Source organism: Anolis carolinensis, chromosome 2 (genome assembly GCF_035594765.1).
Source record: "Anolis carolinensis isolate JA03-04 chromosome 2, rAnoCar3.1.pri, whole genome shotgun sequence".
In the NCBI taxonomy this organism is placed as follows: domain Eukaryota; kingdom Metazoa; phylum Chordata; class Lepidosauria; order Squamata; family Dactyloidae; genus Anolis; species Anolis carolinensis.
Genome location: NC_085842.1, coordinates 175,405,616 through 175,431,398, shown reverse-complemented (window position 1 = coordinate 175,431,398; position 25,783 = coordinate 175,405,616). Strand labels below are relative to the sequence as shown.

The window sequence follows — 25,783 nt, the reverse complement described above, 5'->3', positions numbered from 1 at the left end:
TAGCGGCTGACTTTTTCCTGTTGTTTTTTGTCAATGCGACTGTCACCTGGGATGGCAACATCAATGATCCAAACCTTTTTCTTTTCCACAACTGTGATGTCTGGTGTGTTGTGTTCCAGAACTTTGTCAGTCTGGATTTGGAAGTCCCACAGTATGTTTGCGTGTTCATTTTCCACAACCTTTGCAATTATTATTATTATTATTATTATTATTATTATTATTATTATTATTAGATTTATTCAGGGGAGGTATGCCATTGCCTTTCTTTGAGGCTAAAAGTCCTATTGTGGGTTTCCATAGCAGAGTGTGGTCCGAACCGTGCTCACCTGGAGACCTGTTCCAACACTCAAACCACTTCACCATGTCGACTCTCTGAAATATAATTTACCAAACTTTAGGCGTTATTGACATCTTAGAAACCTTAGTAAAAATCTTTTTCACCTATAAAAGAGATTTCCAGATAGTCTTTCCTTCACCTGAACAATCCAGGGTGTATGTTCCTCTAATACAAAATTGTTATAACTTCTGCTCCATGCAAGCCTACGATTTGGCAATAAATTATGCACTATATATATGCATTACAACTCAGCAAGTGCACTATTAAAGTGAGTGGGCTTTATATGACAGGGAGAGAGTTATGAATAACCTTGATCTCCCAAAGTATAAATCCAGCACTCAAACCACTAATCCATTCTGGCTCTGTTTTCTCAGATATACTTTCCTTTGATTTAAGTGTATAGGATCATCCAACAGACGGGGCCATGTTAGGTATGATGCATATAAGCTGTTGGCCATCAGTTTGCCTTTTCGCCTCTGCATTATATTGTTAGGAAAAATGTTCCCCATAGGAGAAACTTTGAAAACTAGTGTTCTCCATAGAATAATTAGTTGTCAAAAAAAGCCCTAGTGATTAAATTATGCATATTCATACAAGAGTATGAATATGCTTGGAACATTTTTTTTTTTTTTGCCATGGAAAGGGATCACTGAGTAGTTTCGGATCTGGAAGACCTGGGGTTAGATCACTGTTTAGGCATGCAGGTTAAAGCGTGACTTGGTATCATCAAATACCATTTCTCAGCCTAAAGTAACTAGCAACACTGTTGAAAAAACAGAGAGTGGAAAGTCCTTTTCACGGCCTATAACTCCTCAGACAAAGAGTGGAATAAAATGCAGTAATGGCATTGGATACTGTATGAAACAAATTTCTCAGAATGCACTCCAGATGCCAGTCTCATGCATGAAACAAAAAACTTATGTGGAATACAATGAAATATATGAATGTTGATTAATATACAGAACTAAAATCAGAATTGCACTGAATAGTCTTGCAGCTTAAATGCCTGGCCGCTTTCTACATAGACCATCCTCGCTAGGCCAGGTTGAATAAGATAGAGTAGCCTCGTGGCTTCAAAGCCTGGGGGTTTTTCACCTAGGGGAAATCTTGGTTGGCCAGGTTGAAAAGCACTGAATAGCCTTGCTGCTTGCAAGCCTGGCTGCTTTCTACCTTGCGGAATCCTTGGTTGGCCAGTTTGAATAGCAATTAATAGTCTTGGTTTGGCAGGTATGAATGCTGCAATTAGCCACCTTGATTAGCATTTAATGGCCTTGCAGCTTCAAAGCCTGGCTGCTTCCTGCCTGGGGGAGTCCTTTGTTGGGAGGTGTTAGCTGGCCCTGATTGTTTCCTTTCTGGAATTCCAAATTTTCCTGCTTTCAGCGTGTTGCTCTTTATTTACTGTCCTGATTTTAGAGATTATATTGTTCTGTATTATTATACCAAAGTAATTATTATATATTGTATTTATAATCTTATGTCATCTGCTTAGAACTGGATTATATAAGGCCCCTTCTATACAGCTGTATAAAATCCATACTGAATTGGATTATATGGCAGTGTGGACTCAAGATATGCCAGTTCAAAGCAGATACTGTGGATTATTATCTGCCTTGGCATTCTGGGTAATATAGCTGTGTGGAAGGGCCTTGAATCTACACTGCCACATAATCCAATTCAAATCAGATAATCTGTATTTTATAGGCAGTGTGGATCAGGCCTAAGTGCATTTTGCCTCTGCCCTGGGTGCCATTTTGGTTGAGGGAGTTGCTAGGATACGAAGGGGGCGGGGCCTAAAGGCAGCCAAGCCTAGCTTTCTAACTGGCAGTTAAGTGGAGAAAGGCTCTCCCTCATCCTCTGTAATTTGGACGATTTTTCTAGGTTTTTTATTGAAAGACGTAGACTGGATGACTATGTCTTTTGTGGCCAAATTTGATGTGACTGGATTCAGTGGTTTAGCTGTTTACTCCATAATAAAGTGCCACATTACATTTATATATGACTGGACTTAACGTCAGGGGAAAACCTTTACCTTTACCTTTACCTTAGATTCATATCATATTAAACAAATTACATATTCACTGATTTGGAGTGAAAGAACTGTCTAAAAATGTCTGGAATTTGATTCAGTAGTATCTTTACTTTCAAAAATAAAACACACCTCCGTAAGTGGAATGTTCACTTATAAAAATCAGTTTTAATTATTTGAAGTAAATACCTTCGAGGAGCTAAGAATTTGAAAAGATCCCCAGTTTGCATTTTTTTAGAAAGTATATAGCAGAGACATTGAACACCTAAAATCCAACAGTCAATGTTTTATTTAGGCAATGGAAAAATCAAACACCATAAAATATTCTGTGGAAGAAATATTGTATAATCGCAAGACTGACAGCAATATAGTAGATAATTTGTCTATCTTTTGGTCCAGAGACAGAGTGTACTATGTATGAAGCATTCCTAAGAAATTCCTGGCAAGTAGTTGCTTTTAATTACTCTGATTTTATCTGCTTGGATTTTAATGTATTGTCCATTATTTTATTTTGTGTATCGTTGAAATGTTTTAAGTTTTGTCAAATATGCTGTGTCGTTCTTTCGGGCTTGTCCTTGTTGTAAGCCGGCCCGAGTCCCTTCGGGGAGATGGGGCAGGATATAAAAATAAAGTTTATTATAATTATTATTATTACAGTAGAGTCTCACTTATCCAAGCCTCGCTTATCCAACATTCTGGATTATCCAACTCATTTTTGTAGTCAATGTTTTCAATACATCGTGATATTTTGGTGCTAAATTCGTAAATATAGTAATTACTACATAGCATTACTGCATATTAATCTATTTTTCTGTCAAATTTGTTGTATAACATGATGTTTTGATGCTTAATTTGTAAAATCATAACCTAATTTGATGTTTAATAGGCTTTTCCTTAATCCTTCCTTATTATCCAACATATTCGCTTATCCAACATTCTGCCGGCCCGTTTATGTTGGATAAGTGAGACTCTACTGTATTATTATTATTACATCAAAATCCACCATTAAGGAGTTTACACAACCTCCTGAGGCAGCATATACAGTTGCTACACTTAATACTAGTATCACTGCCTATTTTGTCTTCATTTAAAATTTATCTTTTTTTTAAAAAAATGCTTTTTTTCTCAAGTTTCAGTAAATGCAAGAACAAATTTTCGCCTTTTTATATACTTAAAAAATAACAGGGCAATGTGGAAAGTGTTTCTACCTATTCTAACAAGAACCACTCTTGAACGGACCCTTAGTTCTCTCCACTTTAAGCTAAACATGCCTTTTATAATCTTGTAGTTCTCTAATAAATCCCCTTTAGCATAAGAGGAAGACTATACATGTGTGCCCGCAAATCAAGCAGTCATTTTGCACCCAATGGTATTTCAATTATGTTATTGAAGCATCCATGTGGAGTTGGGGAGGCACAAAAACCAACAGCAATTCTAGAACTGAGAGAATGAGTCAGATCTTAAGAATATCCCATGCAATGTGGATCTCTTGACAGAGAGATACTACAGATACATAGTATTATTGTACTTAATTATTTAAGATTTATCCCTCCTCTTAAAATAAATGTAGCTCTAGAACCACTGGTAGCGCAATTTAAACTTATTAAGTTGATACACAGGACTGGACTTCTATCATGTCCAAGTAACATCTTAAAACTTTTATTCTGAAGACCACTTGCATAGAACTAGCAATGTTGTGTTTTTTATATATAATAATGAATTATTGATGTCTGGAATATAAAATTTTTGATGCTTGGCTACTAAGTGGGAGAAATAATTTCATGTTGTTCCACTCTTTACAATTTCATTTTTGAGAAATATGAGAAAACTGTGTTCCTTCGTGGCGCTATGAACAATATTTTTGTTAAACTAAACCATCTTTCTTCATAAAAACTTGTGATAGGAATATTAAATTGGTTCTAAAACACTGGCATGTGGGAGTTAGACAGATCGACTGCACATAAAATAAGTTGTGACTGACAGTGCAATCCTTGGCTAATATCTCAAAGTGTTGTCTAGAAAGTTTTCCTCACTTAATTTTCCTAGTGTTTTTAAATGATTATGTGTTTTAGCAATGTTGTAACCCTCTTCAAGCCATTAGGAGAGGTGGTAAGGCAATAAAATAATAATAATAATAATAATAATAATAATTATTATTATTATTATTATTATTATTATTATTATTATTATTATTATTCTTTATCTGAGAGCAACAGAGCTTAAAAGTGCTGACTGGGGATCTCATGGATATTGTCATAAAATGCAGGTCTATTATTATTATTATTATTATTGACACAAAGACAGAATATGACACAGCAAATGAGATGTATATGCTGGATTTCGCATCACAAAATCACAAATTGAACACTTTCCAGTTGTTGTTGTTGTTGTTGTTGTTGTTGTTGTTATTATTATTATTCCATGTCAAAAGCATTGCATAAATAGATAAGTTTAAAACTTAAAAGGGATAAAGGGATGCTAAATAGCTTTAGACCAAAAATGGGCAACAGCGACTGCATTGTCTGTAGCTTTAAACAGTTCTTCCTCTGTGCATGAGGCAGGGCATTGTGGGCAAGCAGACAGGTGCTGAGTTGTTTGTTCTGCTCCACAGTCGCATAAGATGGAGGATTCCTCTAGGTAGTACCATTTTGACAGGTTGTCTTTTGATCTGCTAACTCCGCTTCTGAGTCTGTACAGGGACTTCCAAGTTGCTCATTCTTGGTTTGCCCCTGGAGAAAGACCCTATCCTGGTGGAATTGCCTGATTTTGCTGCCTAGAGGGATATTTTTGCTGTTGCTGGAGGAACATTTAGAGGAGTGGTAGTTCTCATGAAACTTTTAAGTCTACTGGGAGGAGGCTAATAGCCATACAGTGGGTGGCTTTCACACTGTTCAATCTTATTTCTTTCACAATTGGCAGCAACTTCCCATCGTACATCAGTGGGGGCAATGCCAGCTAGCTTATGGAGCAGTGGTTCTCAACCTGGAGTCCCCAGATATTTTTGGCCTTCAACTCCCAGAAATCCTAACAGCTGGTAAACTAGCTTGGATTTCTGGGAGTTGTAGGCCAAAAACATCTGGGGACCCCAGGTTGAGATGTTACAGCTTCTGTTAACAGATATAGGTTGAAGACATCCTGTGATTATTCTACATGTTTCATTCAGTGCTATATTCACCTGCTTTGCATGGGCAGATTTATGTCAGATGGGGCAGGCATACTCAGCAGTTGAGTAAGACAAGGCCAGGGCTGATGTTCTTATTAATTTTGGGTCTACACCCCATGCACTATTAGTGAGTTTCCACAGGATGTTACTGCATGCAGCTACTTTGTGCTTGGTGTTTCCTAAATGTTAGCATTCAGTCTAAGATGATGCCAAGATATTTAGGATGGGAACAGTGTTCAAGCTCTTGGCCTTCCCAGGAGACCTTCAGTTTCTTGTTGGCTTCACGATTCTGTAGGCAGAAAGCACACACTTGAATCTTGGCAGGGTTAGGCTTCAGGTGGTCATCTTTGTAGTAGCCAGAGAGATCTTTCAGGGCATTAGTAAGTTGGTTTTCAACTTTTTCAAAGTCTTTTGCTTATGTTGTTAGGCTGCATTATATGGCAATGTAGATGAGGCCTGGATTACACCACAATCCAGGTTTAGGTTAAGATTTAGTGTTGGGAAGATCTTTGGATACCGGATACATACTGCATTTAATTTACTGAGTCAAATACTGTCACATATATCAGTGATCGTGTGAGAAGGATAATTAATCCATTCTGGGTTTCAGTTTGAACTTTAAATGAGCTATACAATGTACAGATCCCATCCCCAGTTTAGCACCCTGGATAGTGTATTTAAAAATTGGAATAAAACACTGAATGGATTCACTGCCCTGCTGACATGGAAACCAACAACCATTACTGGTCACACTTGTGCCTTAATGAATATGAAAGCTTGAGTAACAGATGGGAGAAAGCATAGCATTTCTTGACAGCCATCACTTTGTGGCTTAGAATAGTATAAAATATGCAAAACTTGTGACAGCACAAGCTGTTGCTACACAAGCAATTTGTGAATTCCCAAAGCTGTGTTTGGCAATTTGAACATAAACTTCTCTTACTTATAACTAGATGCAAACTCACTGTATCTTCTGTCTGTTTAGTCTTATGGGGATTTACATTTCTTTCTTTGTTTTTCTTCTTTTTGTTTTTACAGCAAACTTCCAAGTTGGGCAAGAGCCGTTGTCCCTAAAATATTTTATGTTACAGAGAAGGCCTGGAATTATTATCCATACACCATTACAGGTATGTTGTTGTTGTTGTTGTTGTTGTTGTTGTTTTAGGGAAAAGCACTTGCTCCTAATGTTTTCTGTTTTAAAGGGTTATTTTCTCTTAAAGACAAATAAATTGGCACAAGCTTTTGTGGATTTGACCCTCCTTCATCTGATGTATGACGTGTAATCCTCATCTGCAGGCACACATCTCATGATTAGATGGGACATAATGCAGAATTGTAAGCAGCTCAGGAGGAATTCAGGAAAAAATAACTTAAATGCGTGTAGAATGAAAGCATGGTCCCTTTGCAGATATAGGCGATAGTAATACCAGTTGAGTATCCCATATCCAAAATGCTCGGGACCAGAAGTGTTTTGGAATTTGGAATACTCATGCACATTGCACAATCTCCAGTGTTCTAGTCCAACACTCAAACTATTATATCACGTTGTTATAGCCATTGTGTTATCTGAGAAGAAACAAGTCACAGACAATGCAAAAGGATGACAGGTGGAGCTGCAACTCTGGAGAGGTTGCTCCCAAGTCTTCAGAGCCTTCCAGCCATGGTGTTGGAAAAGAACCCATAACTCCCTGAGTACAGCACACATTCTGCATTCAGACAGCATAAGATTCAACCTATGGTATCTCCCATTAAAATGTAAAATAAATAGAAACATGTCCTAAGAGGAGAACCCAAGAGATTAACCGTGCTTTGCTGGAAGAAAAATAGTCAAATCTTTTCCCCCATTTCCACCACCATCCCAGTGGTTAGACCCTTGTCGTGGATCACCTTCCACCCATTGTGAGAGACCATGTTGATCCAGAATAGCTCTCTAAAGCCACTTATGGACCCGCCACCAAGGCTCTATCCTTGGAAGAAAATTATGCTCGGCCACGAGTAATTGCCTATGACGATTAGGGATAGATTAACCTGTTGGGTGTCAGAGCTACAGGGGATGAGAAAGGAGTATGGTTCTGGAAGAGCCAGGTCAGTGGTGTCAAACTTGTGGCCCTCCAGGTGTTTTGGACTACAGCTCCTAGAATTCGTGCCCATTGGACAAGCTGGCTAGGGCTTCTGAGAGTTGGAGGCCCAAACATCTGGAGGGTTACAAGTTTGACATCTCTGGGCTAGGTGACCACAAGGAAGTAAATGTGCAAGAGGGGAATTCTACATGTGGAGCTTTGCTGTGCGAGCTTCTCCTGCTGAAGTTCCACCTTCCCTCTTTCTCATGTCATTGCCAACTACCTTCAGTCATTGTTTAGGGCTGTGGTTCTCAACCTGTGGGTCCCAAGGTGTTTTGGTCTACAACTCCAAGAAATCCCAGACACTTTATCAGCGACTAGAATTTCTGTGAGTTGAAGGCCAGAACATCTGGGGATCCACAGGTTGAGAACCACTGGTTTAGGGAGATTATTTCTGAGCTGAGCCCAGTTTGGTCCTTCACAGCTCCTGCTTTGAGAACAAATGGAGGGTTAAACCCATCCTTCATCACTGAAAGGAGAAGTAGGGGGAAAGGATGACTTGTGGAGAAAGCTTAGCATACTGTCTCACAGTGTGATTTCTCCTTCCAGAAATAGATTTGATGTGAGGAATGAAAAACACAGAGGAAAAAACAATTTTGTCCTTCTTCCTCCCACCTAAACTGCAACAGTTCCTTCATATTGCAGGCGACCCCAAATTGGGAGGAGTAGCCAATGCTCCAGAAGATAGGAGCAGAATCCAAAACAATCTTAGAGAGGTGGGCCAAAACTAACAAATTGAAGTTCAACAGAAACAAATGCAACAATATTATGAAGCTAATAGATTAAGACTGGTTATTGAAGGAATGATAACAAGGATGATATAGAATGGTTAAAAATAGATTCTGAAAAAGTAGAGGAAGAAATTCAGAATATATTTTTTAAGGATTTCACGAGAAAGGAAATTAGGGAAATTAGAAACCCAATGTTAAAGAATGTATTAGATATATGGATTAAATATAAGAAAAAGTTAATACCGGAGGGTTCAAGAATAATCCCAGTTATAATGGAAAGGAAGTTCCCAAAAAATTTAAAAAATATATTGGATAAAGTATTAAGGGAAAAAACCTAGACAAAATAGGGGACTGGATTAAGAGGGGAATGAAGAAGGAAAAGATAAAGGAAGAATTTGGGGAAATAAAATTGACATGGTTCCATGGTGTTCAGCTAGAGCAATGGTATAAGAATTGGGTAAAAAATAATAAAGAGGGGAAGGAACCTAACCAATTTGAACAAATAATACAAAATGGAAGGGATATAGATGATTATAAAAAATGAAAGGTGTAACTGGTAGAATCTATAGAATATTGGGTGGAATAAAAGTAGGAGAGAGAAAAAATATTACTCTTAAGGAATTATGGGAGGAGGAGTTAGAGATGAAAATAAATGAAATGGAATGGTCGCAATTGTGGAAACAAAGGCACTTGAAAAATTTATCAATAAGAGTTAAAGAAAATTATTATAAGATAATTTGGAAATGGTATTTAACGCCATTAAAAATGTCAAATATTAATAAAAACCATCCAAAAAATTGCTGGAGAGGCTGTCAGGAAGTGGGAACATATATACATATGTGGTGGCATTGTAAATATGTTAGGAAATTTTGGTACAAAATATTTAAAGAGATAGAGGATATAATGAACATCAAATTGGAAAGAAACCCTGGTATTGCATTATTATCAATATATAATAATAATAAGATAGATAAAAAAGAAAAAGAAGCAATAACAAATTTATTGACAGTAGCAAGACTGCTTATAGCAAGGAACTGGAGAAAAGTAATAGATGTACAGATTGAAGAATGGTACAAGGAAGTATGGAAATTGGCAATAAATGATAAGCTAATATGTAAATTAAAAGTTAAAAGAGGGATATGGAAAAAAAATGATTTTGAGGATGTATGGGGGAAATTTATTGAGAAAGGACTCCAAAAAAGGGATGGAGGGCTACCGCCTCAGGAAGAAATGAGATTTTGGTTAGACAATACATAAGAAATGGCTCGGGGAGGGAGGGGGGGATACACAGTGGTGAAGAAATATAGACAAAGGTTAATGATGTAGTAGATATTAATCAACAGTAGATATAAAAGAATGATGCAAGTATTGTATGATAAATTAAATATCTGCTATGTGACAAAAGCAATTATTGTATGAAAAATTTTAAATTCAATAAAAACGACTATATAAAAAAAAGAAACAAATGCAAGACACTCCACTTAGACAGAAAAAATAAAATGCAAAGATACAGAATGGGGGACGATGCCTGGCTCGATAGCAGTGCATTCGAATAATAATTGGCAGCATTAATTATTATCATGTACGCTGGTACTCAATCGACAGACCCAGTTTTTTGAACTGAACACGCCTATCTGTATTTTATAATGTGTTTTATGAATACTGATGTAAGTTAATAATAATTTTTAACTGATTTATATTGCACTGTATAATTTTTATATATGTGTTTTTGTAAGCCGCCCTGAGTCCCCTGTTGGGTGAGAAGGGTGGGATATAAATATTGTAATAAATAAATAGGTGTGAAAAAGATCTTGGGGTCCTCATGGACAACAAGTTAAACATGAGCCAAAAATGTGATGCGGCAGCAAAGGAAGCCAATGGGATTTTGGCCTGCATCAATAGGAGTCTAGTGTCTAGATCCAGGGAAGTCCTTCTACCCCTCTATTCCGCCTTGGTCAGACCACACCTGGAATCACACTGTGTCCAATTCTGGGCACCGCAATTGAAGGGAGATGTTGACAAGCTGGAATGTGTCCAGAGGAGGGCAACTAAAATGATCAAGGGTCTGGAGAACAAGGCCTATGAGGAGCAGCTTAAAGAACTGGGCATTTTTAGCCTGCAGAAGAGAAGGCTGAGAGGAGACATGATAGCCATGTATAAATATGTGAGGGGAAGTCATAGGGAGGAGGGAGCAAGCTTGTTTTCTGCTGCCCTGCAGACTAGGACACGGATCAATGGCTTCAAACTACAGGAAAGGAGATTCCACCTGAACATTAGGAAGAACTTCCTCACTGTGAGAGCTGTTTAGCAGTGGAACTCTATGTCCCGGAGCGTGATGGGGGCTCCTACTTTGGAGGCTTTAAAACAGAGGCTGAATAGCCATCTGTCAGGGTGCTTTGAATTTTATTTTCCTGCTTCTTGCAAGGGGTTGGACTGGATGGCCCATGAGGTCTCGTCCAACTCTAGGATTATATGGTGTACTTGTCTTATCTGTTTAGAATATTAGTATAACCCTTTAACCATGATTATGACAGGTAATGAGCAGAAGCGGGATACCATTTGTTGCCAATACTTTAACTAGATAATTTGTTAGACAGTTATGTAATTGCAGCCGTTAAACACAGGTGTGGAATGGTGATTTAAATGGGAGAAATGTGCTTAACCTACCTTGGGCTTCACTGTAAGAATGACATTTGACATGGAATACTAATCAAGCTAATCAACATATAGGTCAACATCATTGATTGAGGAGGCCTACTTTAGGTGGAACTAACAATTAAATTCAGACTAATATCACCTCCTCTCCAAATCATAAAATGTTTTGAGCCACTTTCAGGTGATGGATGGATCTATTTTCTTCCTGATGAGCACCATGGTAGTACAGTAGAGTCTCACTTATCCAAGCCTCGCTTATCCAAGCTTCTGGATAATCCAAGCCATTTTTGTAGTCAATGTTTTCAATATATCATGATATTTTGGTGCTAAATTCGTAAATACAGTAATTACAACATAACATTACTGCATATTGAACTGCTTTCTCTGTCAAATTTGTTGTAAAACATGATGTTTTGGTGCTTAATTTGTAAAATCATAGCCTAATTTGATGTTTAATAGGCTTTTCCTTCATCCCTCCTTATTATCCAAGATATTCGCTTATCCAAGCTTCTGCCAGCCTGTTTAGCTTGGATAAGTGAGACTCTACTGTATTAGTAGTTCATGGAGAGGGGCAGAAAAGCAAGAATTACACAGGAACATTTGCTGTCTTTGTAGTTCAGAAACTCCCGTGCACCAACTTTAAAAAAATGATCTTCTACACTCTGTTTTGTCTCAAATAATCCACAGGGATTGCATTATAACTACTAGTCACTAGCTCAAATATTAAAGTATATTTCATTTTAATTAAAGCAATATGAATAATTAAATAATTATGCCATTGTTTTTGTTTTTCTTCTCCTTCCATTGGGCAAATTTGGATCAGAATACACGGTAAGTCATTCTTACTCTTCATAATCTTAATTGATTGGGAGGGCATTGGTAGTAAAATATACAGGAGGCTCCAGAGTGGGCTCTTTCTTAGTTGTGCAATAGAATGTTCCATAAGAGATGGATGGATCTTTTAAAGAATTAGATGTGGCAGATAATATTATGGGGGTGTTTATCAATAATTTATCTTAATATTTTGATAATTTTAAACACTTGATACATTTTGTCATGCAGTAGCAGTAACAGAAAAATTGTAAAAATAAAAAAGAACAAGAACCATCAAAGTGTTAGTTATTGCAGGTAGTCAAGCTTCAGCTTTTATGTTTTCTTTCATTAACTTATAAAATGGGTATCGATCTAGTTACATTCCTTCCAAGGGATGTTCGATTTGTCCTCTCTCTGCCATGTTGTCGCTGGCAGGCAGATACCTTTCTTATTTAATTTACCTTCAGCCTTGCGTGACATGTAACTGGATGTGCTGTTTTAATATATAGTACTCTGTGTATTTTAAGCATTTTCCTAGTTTTAAATGTTAACATTGGAAAAATAGTAACTGAATATATCGTTTAATGCATTTTTATTTCATACTCTTTTAACTAATCTTTTAGGATCTATACTGTAAACAGTTTTCAGTCCCATTTGGGAGAAAAGAGAGAATATTATTGCAGGTTGAACATCCCATACCTGGAATTCCAAAATCCAAAATAGCTAAGATATTGCTGTTGTTGTATTTATTTCTATGCCACTTCTTCTTTCTGAACTAAACTCAGAGATATTGACATTTTTGGTTCTGTGTACACAAACCTACAAAAGTAGTAAAAATGTATAAAATCTAGAAGACAGGAGCAGAATTCAAAACAATTTTGACAGACTAGAGAGATGGACCAAAATTAATAAAATGAAGTTCAACAGGGACAAATGCAAGATACTTCACTTAGGCAGAGAAAATGAAATATAAAGATACAGAATGGGGACACTTGACTCGACAGCAGTACGTGTGAAAAAGATTTTGGAGTCCTCGTGGACAACAAGTTAAACATGAGCCAAAAATGTGATGCGGCGGTGAAAAATGCCAATGGGATTTTGGCTTGCATACATAGGGATATAGCGTCTAGATCCAGGGAAGTCATGCTCCCCCTGGAATACTGTGTCCAATTCTGGGCACCGCAGTTGAAGGGAGATGTTGACAAGCTGGAATGTGTCCAGAGGAGGGCAACTAAAATGATTAAGGGTCTGGGGAACAAGCCCTATGAGGAGCGGCTTAAAGAGCTGGGCATATTTAGCCTGCAGAAGAGAAGGCTGAGAGGAGACATGATAGCTATGTCCAAATATGTGAGGGGAAGTCATAGGGAGGAGGGAGCAAGCTTGTTTTCTGCTGTCCTGGAGACTAGGACGCGGAACAATGGCTTCAAACTACAGAAAAAGAGATTCCACCTGAACATCAGGAAGAACTTCCTCCCTGTGAGGGCTGTTCAGCAGTGGAACTCTCTGCCCCGGACTGTGGTGGAGGCTCCTTCTTTGGAGGCTTTTAAGCTAAGGCTGGATGGCCATCTGTTGGGAGTGCTTTGAATGAAATTTTCCTGCTTCTTGCAAGGGGTTGGACTGGATGGCCCATGAGGTCTCTTCCAACTCTATGATTCTATGATTCCATAACATTACTTTTTGACTTTGTGAGTATGAAATAGTATTTAACTTCATGCTTAGACTTGGATCCCGTCTTGTAGATACCTCATTATGTACTATTATTTGCCAGTATGGGTATTCCAAAATATTTTTTTAAATCCAAATGATTTCTGGACTCAAGCATTTCAGGTAAAGGATACTCAGTCGGTTTGTTTCTGCTCAACTTTCGTCCATTATGCAAAGTAAAACAAAACAAACACAACAGAGAAATAACTCTATAAAAGGTTGAGAATCTGTAATGGAAAAGTTTTCCATTTAGGAAAATTTTAAAAACTTAGCTTTTCTGTTGTGCTTTTGAAGAATGAATAACTAATTTCCATGTCATGTCCTGTCCCAGTGTCAATTGTTTTTCTGATGCACTTTATCTCATCCCTCAGTCAAGAATAACCTCATTGTTTATGCCACCCAAGTTTCCTACTAAATGCAGCACTTCATCTATCTACCTCACCTTTTACAATTTTCACACCTTACACTTTGACCTATCTACTAGGAACATATGAATGGCCATAAACATCATCATCCCACAATAACAGAATATCCACTTCCCAGAATTCCACAAATGTTTTTGAAAAATTGGATTTTAAGAAACAGTCTAGGGAGTCTGGGGAATTTTGACCACAAAACAACTTCAGAAATTGCATGCAGATCCATTTTGCCTATTCCTCTTCTGCAACAAAGCCAGTCCTTTTCCTGGAGTAATCCATTCAACACCAGAAATATACATTCTAGGTTGATTAAATGCAGAGGCAAGGGATGACTTTATTAATCTTGGCTAAACAAGAGCTGCTGCACAAACAAGATTAATCCAGGAAATAAGTACTTTCCACTTGAAGTCCCTCAATAAGGAGACCACCTTTTGGGTGTTTGCACTCTCCTTAAAGACAAATACGCAACCGTGGATGCAGCTTTGCAAATGAATGTTTGGGTAGATGCCAGGACTGCCTTTGCCCATCTCAGTTTGGTATACTAGTTTATAATAAAGGCCGACCTGGCACCTGCGATTATGTGGGGTCGAGTGGCATCGCAATTACTACAATGCACTTTTCTAGTGTCCAAAGCTTTCAGCTAGTTATCAGGAGCATGTGGCTCTTTTGACACAACATCTTCACTGACTATTTCTGGGCTCAGTTCAAAGTGCTAGTTATCTTTGAAATCCTAAAAGGATTTGGACAAGATACTGGCAGGACAATCTACTACTTTATGAACCCCACTGTTCCCTGAAAACAGCAATATGTTCTCCCAATGTTTGAGGCTAATCTGATGCAAACATGGAATTGTGCCTTCTTTGTTATCATATTCTTGCTTTCTGTTAGGCATCCTGATCGAAGCTGAAGATGTCATGATCCATCAGACTTTAGGTCCCTACAATATTTGGATATATTATTTGGCTTCTGTTTTGTTCCATTGTTTTGCTTTATTTAAAGTTCTGTTTTTAATTTTTCTTTCACTCTGTTTTATATTTGATAACTTTGGCATTTGAAAATTGCTTATCAGTCAATTGTGAGCCACCTTGAATGCCTCATTGTACTCAAACAGCAGTCTGAATTTTTTAATCTTACCACACAGACATTCAGGTGGTGTCCGCCCCACTCCACTTGTTCCTCAAAATTATACTAATAAAACCCAACAATGTTCCTGGATTATCACAAAGACTGTGATAATCTATGCCAAGTGTTTGAACACAAAACATGCTTAACAAGTTTTTGTTCCTGCAGCAATTGTAACTACAAATGGTTTCACCTACTGCTTGTCATATAATCCAAGAACATACATAAATAATCCCTACATGCATAAAGAATCAGGATGACAATGGATCCCACCATCATATTATTGCTATACCCTTTTGACCCCTAAAAACAGCCCTGGAGGGATATAATAAAATTCCTAGGGGCCATGGAGGTGCAGTGGGTTAAAACACTAAGCTGCAGAACTTGCTGACTGGAAGGTCAGTGGTTCGAATCTGCAAGATAGGGTGAGCTCCCGTTGTTAACCCCAGCTTCTGCCAACCTAGCAATTTGAAAACATGCAAATGTGAGTAGATCAATAGATACCGCTTCAGTAGGAAGGCAATGGCACTCCATGCAGCCATGCCAGCCACATGACATAGGAGGCATCTACAGACAACGCCAGCTCTTCAGCTCAGAAATGGAGATGAGCACCACCCCTCAAAGTCAGACTCAACTAGACTTAATGTCAGGGGAAAACCTTTACCTTTATCTAATAAAATAGATACCGTGCTCTGACTTACAAGAAGCAGGTGCTAGAAAGAATATCATACAAAATCTGGCTGGCACAACCTGGGGATCAAAACCAGACACAGTGAAGACATCTGCTCTTGCACTTTGCTACTCCGCTGCTGAATATGCATGCCCAGTGTGGAATACATCTCACCATGTTAAATAGTGGATGTGGCTCTTAGTGAGACATGCCAAATTATCGCAGGATGTCTATGCCCCACACCATTGGAGAAATTATACTGCTTAACTGGCATTGCACCACCTGAAATCCACTGGGAAGTAGCAGTCAACAATGAAAGAGCCAAGGCAGTGACATTTCCAGCCCATCCGCTGTTCAGATATCAGGCAAATGCTAACGCCTTAAATCAAGAAATAGTATTCTAAGATCTACAGAGATACTCGGAGGAACACCTCAGCAAGCAAAACTCCAAAAGTGGCAGGCTAAAACCCAGAACCAAAATCAGTGGCTGACGCCAGATGAGACTCCCTCCTGGGCGGACAGAAGACTGGGCGACTTGGAAGGCACTGAACAGACTGCGCTCTGGCACCATGAGATGCAGAGCCAACCTTAAGAAATGGGGCTACAACGTTGTGAAGAAGTGTATAATTATATTTTGTTTATAGATGACATGTGTATTTGATTTTGTTTGAACAGTCAGGTTTGGCTAAAGTTTAAAATGGTGAGTATTTGAATTGATGATGTGTGGGGGAAGGTAGCCATCTTAGAATGCTAAGACAGGTTACCATAGCAACAGGGGCGGAGCCAACCGCCGCCTGGAAAGGAAAAGGGGGAATATTTAAAAACCCAAGGCAGTCTGTGATTTTCTAGTCACAGTGGAGGATCTGATTCTTGTGAGGAGAATCAGGTTGGCTCAAATAGAAGGATTTGAGTCAGATCTAAGTTGGACCAGACTAGGCAAGTTAGGTGACTTGTTTAGGGTCATTTATAGAGCCTGTGGATTAGGGAAAATTAATCCCAGGGGATCCAGGAGGATCAGGGTTTAGTGTAATCCAGAGAAAGAAATATTTTGAAAGTTTGACCACCTCATATCCGTTTGTAACCATTAAGCGAAGTGCCTTTAACAAGTTATATGAAACCATCAATCTCTGTACCTGCAATAAACTTGTTTTGATTTTATTCTAACCAAGCCTCTGTCATACTCTTATATTAAGTTAAGCAACATCAACATCTACAGTGGAACAAATAGAGAAAGCTTAAAAGAACCAGTGCCATCTGCCTGACGTCTCCTCCATTGGTGGCAGCGAAGAAGATAGTCAAATAAATAATTAGTTAACATCATCTCTCATAAAACATCTTTATTAAGTGGTGGTATCTGTGTGTGTGTGTGTGTGTGTGTGGGATCAAAAGGATTCCATCTCTGTCACACATTCCTGTCAGACACCTCACCTCTGTACATTTTGGTGGCAGCGGTGGGATTCAAAAGGGATTCCATTCCCTGTCACCTTACTTCGTTACAAACGTAGAGTCCACGACATACAAGTGTGGAGTGTTGTGGTAATCTCTGAGCGGTTAGACTCAATTTAACCCTCTCTGGGGGAGATTCCACCATAAATCAGCAGAATAGCAAAAGCAAAGCTTACAAATGCAGCAGTTACTTACACGGGGTGAGCAAGAGAAGCCTTTGACCATTTAGGATTGCAATGGACTGCAGAGTCTCAGTAAAAGTTCAAAAAGTATTTTTTCAGGTAAAAAGAACTCCATTGTAGATAGAAAGGCTTGGGAGCTGTCTAGTCTACTCTAGACTGGTTTCTAAGAAAAAATAAGAAAGGAAAAATAGCAAACATCTAAATAGTTACCTCTTGCCAGGAGAGACAGCAAGATGCTTCTTGTTAGCTAGAAGAACAAAGGGAGAAGAATGAACCAAAATGGTTCCAACCTCATGGTCCAGTTTATTGTGGCCATAAAAGACATTCTGACCAATGAGAAGTTAGTGTCCCTAAAGATTCACATTTCCAATAACTTCAAAGTAAAGGATGTGACATAAACATGATAGATTGAAACACAGTAAAGCCTGTCTAGGCATGTTTTGGAAACAGGGAAAGGATTCCCTCAATCTAACTCTATCATCTATCTAACTACATCTAGACTTGAATAGTCCAGGATGATTCCCAACATGGAGAAGAGTGACCACAGACCACCTATTATAACGCAGCCTGAGCCCTGCCACATGCACAATGGAGGACCTTCTAATAGCAACACCAGAGGCACTACAAGTGACCAGCTTCTGGTCAAAGGACATTTAGTATACTGCCAAGGTTTTAACTTTGTGTTTTTAAATGCATTACAACTGTACCCTCAGTTTGTTTCTGACACAATAAATAAAATCTAATAAAATTCCTACATGCTCCCCTGGGGACATTTTAGAGAATTTGATACAAAAATTGAGGATACTTGGGGGCCCTGGAACCATGGTATAGTTTCCAAATTTTTACCTTATGGCCTCCACCTTTTTATTAAACTTCAAAGTGCTGCTTTTGACTAATGGATGTATTTACTTGCCTTAGAAACTGTGCCCTTGGGTCACCATTAAGATTTCACTATTTAACACAATTTTTGTTCCTGGTTTATAAATGTCATTTCCTGATTGGTTCTGTCATGAAAACATGGGGAAAAGTTTATTAAACTGCAAAAGCTTCATTTTTGTGGGACATCCTGCAGCACATTTGCTATAGTTTTTCAATGAATATCTCATGAAGTCTCAACCAATTCAACATAGTTTGTGGCAGCCACAAAAATGAAGTTTCTGGAGTATAACAACTACGTACTTTCAAAGTAAGTACCAATCAATTAAACGGCAAAGAATACTTTCAGATTTTTTTTTCAAATTTTGTTATATTGTAGTGACAGAAACCATCCTTTTGTCAGATGGTATAGTATAGTACAGTATCATGGTCAGTTTTCGAGTGAAAAGTTGCCATTAGGTGCTATTAGGCTCTTTCCTTCTTAATTTTCACTGAAACTCAGGCCTGAAAATATCCAAATGATTTCATCACACACACACCTCCCCTTATGGTCCATTTTAGTTGTGTATAATTTTATTTTGTACTTAAGATGTTTTTTTTAGTTTTTAATCATAATTTAACTCTGCTTTTAACAGTGCTATAAAATGCATCACTAAAAGGGAAGGAGTCCATTTCCCCGGGTTAATGTATGCAACAGAATTATCTTAAGTAGGAGGATAGAAGGGAGATAAACATGACTATTTCCTGAAATCCAGTGTTGAAACATAGCCATGAAAAATATAACTTGGCACATTTTCAGAGAAAACAACTGCTAAGGTGTTGGATAGGTACAGAAGGAATCTATCCATCTTACATTTGAAAATTATGTTTCTAAGGTTGACTATGAACTTAATCTTCAGTGTTTTGGTATCTGGTTTTGTAGATGCTTTGGTAAAATGTGCATTAATACATAAAATATGCCTGAAATAATTGAAATTGGTTGAATGCTGTAAGTATTTTGCTTTGCTATTGCAAGAATACAGAGGATAATGAAAGTCTTAGCTTGCGAAGTAAGCCAATTGTCTTTAAAAAGACATTTTAATGAAACACACTATTATACCAACTGGTAGTATTTTCCCAGATTATAGCTCCTCAACAAGGTGTTAATTGGTGGCATTTACTTGTTCCATCACTGATCTGAGTTTTAAATGACAATATTGTTTTGGAATTAGGAGATAATGGGGTCCTTTTGTTGATAATTGGCAATTTCTTTGATTTCTCAGGAAATATACCCCTTGCATTCATTCCCCAGAGGTGTTACTGTGATTTATGTCAGCTTTTGTTTTTAGCAGTGTGTTCAACATCTTGCTGTTTGCAAAAAATGGTGGATAATCATCAAAAAGGTCTTTATGCTTCTGGCAGCAATAAAAAGAGCTATCCTTTGAAGAAACATAAAACAGAATCCATAAAACAGTGATACCTTCGTTGGCCAACCGAAATGCACCTGCCAACTTTGGAAGCTCCTATAGTTTCTCCATAAGGCCTTTGGTCTTCTAGATGCTGTGGTCTTCAACTTCCAAAAGCCCCAGGTCCCATCCACACTGCCATATAAAATCTAGATTCTCTTCTTTGGACTGGACTATATTAGTCTACATTGCAATATAATCCAGTTCAAGGCAGATAATCTGGATTTGATATGGCAGTGTAGATTGGGGCCCAGCCAGCACCGACAATGGGAGCTGAAGTCCAAAACATTAAGAGGACCAGGGTTTGTCTATCTCTATTCTAATTGGAATGCCTTATCCAGAAATTTTTGTTTTATGTGGACCTTGACAACTTGCAGGAACATCACAAACTTCCCCACATGATAGCTGTAGAAATATTTCTCCCAGTGCTTTCCTTTTCTAAGTTATTAAAGATGCATTCAGAGATGAAGTTCTCTCATGGTAGAAAACATGGATGAAAGCAACTGGTAGGGTTTGCATTTAATTGAGTGTGATGTGACTACGAATGAAGAATGTTATATCTAATTAAACAACAGAAAAAATCAATGTGATTTTTAAGATTCTAAAGAAAATTTTCAGTTTATTTAGCTGCCTTAGGCAGACTATTAATTAGTCTAGACTGAACACTGCTGGGACTGGTAGTAATTCTCCTGGGTCAAGCTCAGGCAGGATCTACACTACCATATAATCCAGATTATCCAATTTGACCTGGATTATATGAGTCTATACTGCCATATTATGCAGTTCAAAGTAGATACAGTAGAGTCTCACTTATCCAAGACTCGCTTATCCAAGGTTCTGGATTATCCAAGACATTTTTGTAGTCAATGTTTTCAATATACAGTAGAGCAGGGGTCCCCAAACTAAGGCCCGGGGGCCGGATGCGGCCCTCCAAGGTCATTTACCTGGCCCCCACTCTCCATTTTATAATATAATATTTTTATATCAGTTTTAATAATATATATACATATAATATTGATAAAAATATTATAATGTTATACAATATAATACTAATAATAATACCATATAATAATATTAAATTATATGTTATATATTACATATAATATTACAGTATAGTGGTATAGCTCAATGTATAGTAATATATAATGCTTATATTGTGCTATGCTAATAATATAATATATTGTATGTACATACAGCTGCTCTGTGTCCCCTTCGGGGTGAGAAGGGTGGGATATAAATGTAGTAAATAAATAAATGAATAATTTTAGACTTAGGCTCGCCCAAAGTCTGACATGACTTGAAGGCACACAATAACAACAACAACAATCCTAATTAACTTGATTTTCTCATTGGCCAGAAGCAGGTCCACACTTTCCACTGAAATCCTGATAGATTTATGTTGGTTAAAATTGTTTTCATTTTTAAATATTGTATTTTTCTTTCATTGTTGTTGTTGTTGTTTTGCACTACAAATAAGACATGTGCAGTGTGCGTAGGAATTTGTTCGTATTTTTTTTCAAATGATAATTTGGCCCCTCAACAGTCTGAAGGATTGTGGACTGGCTCTCTGCTTTAAAAGTTTGAGGACCCCTGCAGTAGAGTCTCACTTATCCAACATAAACGGGCCGACAGAACGTTGGATAAGCGAATATGTTGGATAATAAGGAGTGATTAAGGAAAAGCCTATTAAACATCAAATTACATTATGATTTTACAAATTGAGCATCAAAACATCATGTTTTACAACAAATTTGACAAAAACCAGTTCAATACGCGATAACGCTATGTAGTTACAAATTTAGCACCAAAACATCACAATGAATTGAAAACATTGACTACAAAAACACTGACTACTAAAAGGCAGGCTGCATTGGATAATTCAGAACATTGGATAAGCAAATGTTGGATAAGTGAGACTCTATTGTATCATGATATTTTGGTGCTAAATTCGTAAATACAGTAATTACATTACCGCGTATTGAACTACTTTTTCTGTCAAATGTGTTGTATAACATGATGTTTTGGTGCTTAATTTGTAAAATCATAACCTAATTTGATGTTTAATAGGGTTTTCCTTAATCCCTCCTCATTATCCAACATATTTGCTTATCCAAGGTTCTGCTGGCCTGTTTAGCTTGGATAAGTGAGACTCTACTGTAATCTGGTTTTTATATGGCAGTGTAGATCCAGACTTAGGCCTCTTCTATACTGCCATATAAAATCTAGATTATCTACTTTGAACCGCATAATAGACTCATATAATCCAGGTCAAATCAGATAATCTGGATTATTCACCTTGATAATCTGGATTATTCACCTTGATAATCTGGATTATATGGCAGTGTAGTTCTAGCAATCAACAAAGGTCATTTCCAGGATCATTTCCTCCCATGAGCACTCAGAGGGCAATGTGCAACTATTCAATCTTTTTCTGCCTAGCAGTGAAGACCCTATAAAATTAAGGCCCCTTCTATACTGGATACAAAATCCAGATTATCTCAACTGGATTATATGACAGTGAAGCTCAAGCCTCAGTGACTGATGCTAGGGAACATTGATCTAAATGCCTCATCAGAAACCATTAGTAATGGACAGGACTAAATTTGAGATGATCCGGAGTTTTTCTTTTGTCCCAAATAGTTTTTTTCTCATCTGCCTTTCATGATGTATCATTGAAATAAATGCAGTTTATTTAATAAATGTACTGTAGTTATTTAATTAATGCCAGACAAGGAACTCTTGTATTAACCATCTGCAATTGATTGGCTTTTGGACAAATGATACATTTTAAGGAAAGATTCAGACTTCACAACAATAACATTTGGTCAATGCATGTGCTTTTGATTGTGATACAGAGTGGCTGCATTAGAAATTCTACACTCCTTCATAAGATAGCAGCTTTCAAGCTTTGTCTAAAATAGATCTGTTTACTCTTAAAGTGTTGAAAAGCTTGTGATGGGTGCAAGAGTAAATAATAAACACAACCTCTCTTGTTCTCTTTCTCAGGAAATGCTGCATTTCCTTGCTTTCTTTCCTGAGAACTAATGCTTATTCATTTCCTGCCCAGCTAAAGAAACTCAGCCACTCCATTACTAACACTTTCCAGGCCACATGGGACATGCCAAAACAATAGACTGCAAAAATTTCATTGTTGTTGTTTTCTGCTATCAGAGCCTGTCTTTTAACTTCCCCCAAGCCCTGCACCCACCCTGTAAATTTAGCAAAGGAGAACTGAATGCTCTGTAAAAGCCACTCTCCAATTGCATCCCAAGCTGCAGCTAGGTTACAAGAACTTTATTTATACTGGAGTGGAATTAAAAGACCAGAAAAAGGAATTGGATCAATCAGTCAGTGTTATAAATCAAATTACTGGCTTCTATATAGTACCAGGAGCCCCCAGTGGCGCAGCAGATTAAACCGCTGAGCTGCTGAACTTGCTGACCAAAAGGTTGGCGGTTCGAATCCGGGGAGCAGTGTGAGCTCCCGCTGTTAGCCCCGACTTATGCCAACCTAGCAGTTCAAAAACATGCAAATGTGAGTAGATCAGGGTTAGGGTTAGGGTTAGGACATAATGTCAGGGGGAAACCTTTACCTCACCTATATAGTAACCACCTCCCACCTCATAGGGAGGAGGGAGCAAGCTTGTTTTCTGCTGCCCTGCAGACTAGGACGCAGAACAATGGCTTCAAACTACAGGAAAGGAGATTCCACCTGAACATCAGGAAGAATTTCCTCACTGTGAGGGCTGTTGGGCAGTGGAACTCTCTGCCCCGGACTGTGATGGAGGGTCTTCTTTGGAGACTTTTAAGCAGAGGCTGGATGGCCATCTGTCGGGGGTGCTTTGAATGAGATTTTCTTGCTTCTTGGCAGGGGGTTGGACTGGATGGCCCATGAGGTCTCTTCCAACTCTACTATTCTATGATTCTAACAAGGATATGTCTTATCAACAGGACCATTCCTGATGTTGCCCCAAAGCATCATGCATGAAAAATGCCCCCCCTCCCCAACTGACTATGATCCCATACCCAAGAAACATAGTGTGAGTCCTTTTTGTTTGTTGGTTGGTTTGTTTCATCCTCCAAATGGCCAATAGCACTATGCACAACCTTGAAAGGTAGTGATATTGCCCATTTTATGACATTTTGCCTGTACCCAGACTATCTACTTCCTACATCTTAGGATAAAAGGTTCATTCAAGCATAAAACAGTTGAATGATTTCAAAAAGCTCCAAGGCCCCTTTCTCTATTGCCATATAGCCCAGATTTTATCAAAGCAGATAATCCACTAATTGCTTTGAACTGGATTATATGAATATACATTGCCATATAATCCAGGATTATCTGGAGTCTTATATGGCAGTGTAGAAGGGGCTCAAAATGCAAGAAAATTGCTAGTAGTATCTCCCCAGGATTGGGAAGGGGCTCTGCTAGGCATTGGGGAAAAGTCAAACAAACAAACACCCTAAGGCCCCTTCTACACTGCCAGTTAAAATCAGATAATCTGGATTTCATATGACAATGTACATGGGGCCTATGTCCCCACTAGAGTAGGCCCATTCAACACAATCAGATTATCAAAAACAGTGTTTCTCAAACTCTGTTCCTCCAGGTGTTTTGGATTTCACCTCCCAGAAATCTCAGCCAGTTTACCAGCTGTTAAGAAATGTGGGAGCTCAAGTCCAAAACATCTGGAGGAGCAGAGTTTGAGAAACATAGGTCTAAAGCAGTGGTTCTCAACCTGTAGGTCCCCAGGTGTTTTGGCCTTTAACTCCCAGAATTCCTAACAGCTGGTAAACTGGCTGGGATTGTAGGCCAAAACACATGGGGGGGGGGGGGACACAGGTTGAAAACCACTGGTCTAAAGGATAATCTTTTCCTGAATTCAGCACATTATTAGGAAGGCACAGTGGGTTAAACCCTTGTGCTGGCAGGACTGATGACTTGAAAGTTGGGTTGCTGACCTGAAGGTTGTCGGTTCGAATCCAACCCGGGGAGAGTGTGGATGACCTCCCTCTATCAGTTCCAGCTTCATGCAGGGACATGAGAGAAGCCTCCCATAAGGATGGTAAAAACATCAAAACATCCGGGCATCCCTTGGGCAACATCCTTGCAGACAGCCAGTTCTCTCACACCAGAAGCGACTTGCAGTTTCTCAAGTCACTCCTGACACGAAAAAAGGGAAGCTACAAAGACTGTTGTGTTGTTGCTGCTATTTGCCATCAAGTCAGCTTTAACTTATGATGACCCTTTTATACATGTCAGATTCAAAGTTCCCACTGTCCCCAGTTGGACACAGCTTGGCCGTGATTGGCCAAGCCTGGATGACGTCAATGAGCTCTCCTTGTGGAGGTAGGAGTCCGGCATGCCACAGCCAATGGGAGAGTGCTGCCTGCTTCCGATGCAAATTTCCCTTTGTCCAATGATATTTTTTTTCATGTCTGGAGCAATTTGAGTTGCTTCTGGAGTGAGAGAATTGGCCATCTGCAAGGACGCCTGGATGTTTTGATGTTTTTACCATCCTTGTGGGGGGCTTCTCTCATGTCCCCGCATGGAGCTGGAGCTGATAGAGGGAGCTTATCTGCCCTCTCCGCGGGTGGGATTCGAACCTGGCAGCCTTCAGGTCAGCAACCCAACCTTCAAGTCACGAGGCTTTAGTCCACTACGCCCCCGGAGGCTCCTTGTCCAATGATGAAAAAAGGGCTGGCAGGTCTCTGAACAATAAGTAAAGAAATATACCTCACTCTGAGGATGCCTGTCATAGATGTGGGCAAAACGTCAGGAGAAAATACTTCTGGAACATGGCCATATAGCCCGGAAAACACACAAGGTAAAAGTAAAGGTTTCCCCTGACGTTAAGTCCAGTCGTGACCGACTCTGGGGGTTGGTGCTCATCTCCATTTCTAAGCCGAAGAGCCGGCGTTGTCAGTAGACACCTCCAAGGTCATGTGGCTGCATGACTGCATGGAGTGCCGTTACCTTCCCGCCAGAGCGGTACCTATTGATCTACTCACATTGGCATGTTTTCGAACTGCTAGGCTGGCAGGAGCTGGAGCTAACCGCGGCCACTCCCGCCA

General features: G+C 38.7%; 1 protein-coding gene across 2 annotated transcripts in view; it reads left to right on the top strand.

Moving 5' to 3' along the window:
• The window catches only part of pitpnc1 (phosphatidylinositol transfer protein cytoplasmic 1), a 236,672-nt gene that overhangs the window by 123,703 nt on the left and 87,186 nt on the right, over window positions 1–25,783 (top strand). For both annotated transcript variants that reach the window (XM_008116369.3, XM_008116371.3), the window contains exons 3-4: window positions 6,565–6,653; window positions 11,856–11,863. In XM_008116369.3, coding sequence (XP_008114576.1) covers window positions 6,565–6,653; window positions 11,856–11,863 — 97 coding nt within the window. The remainder of the gene's footprint in view (window positions 1–6,564; window positions 6,654–11,855; window positions 11,864–25,783) is intronic.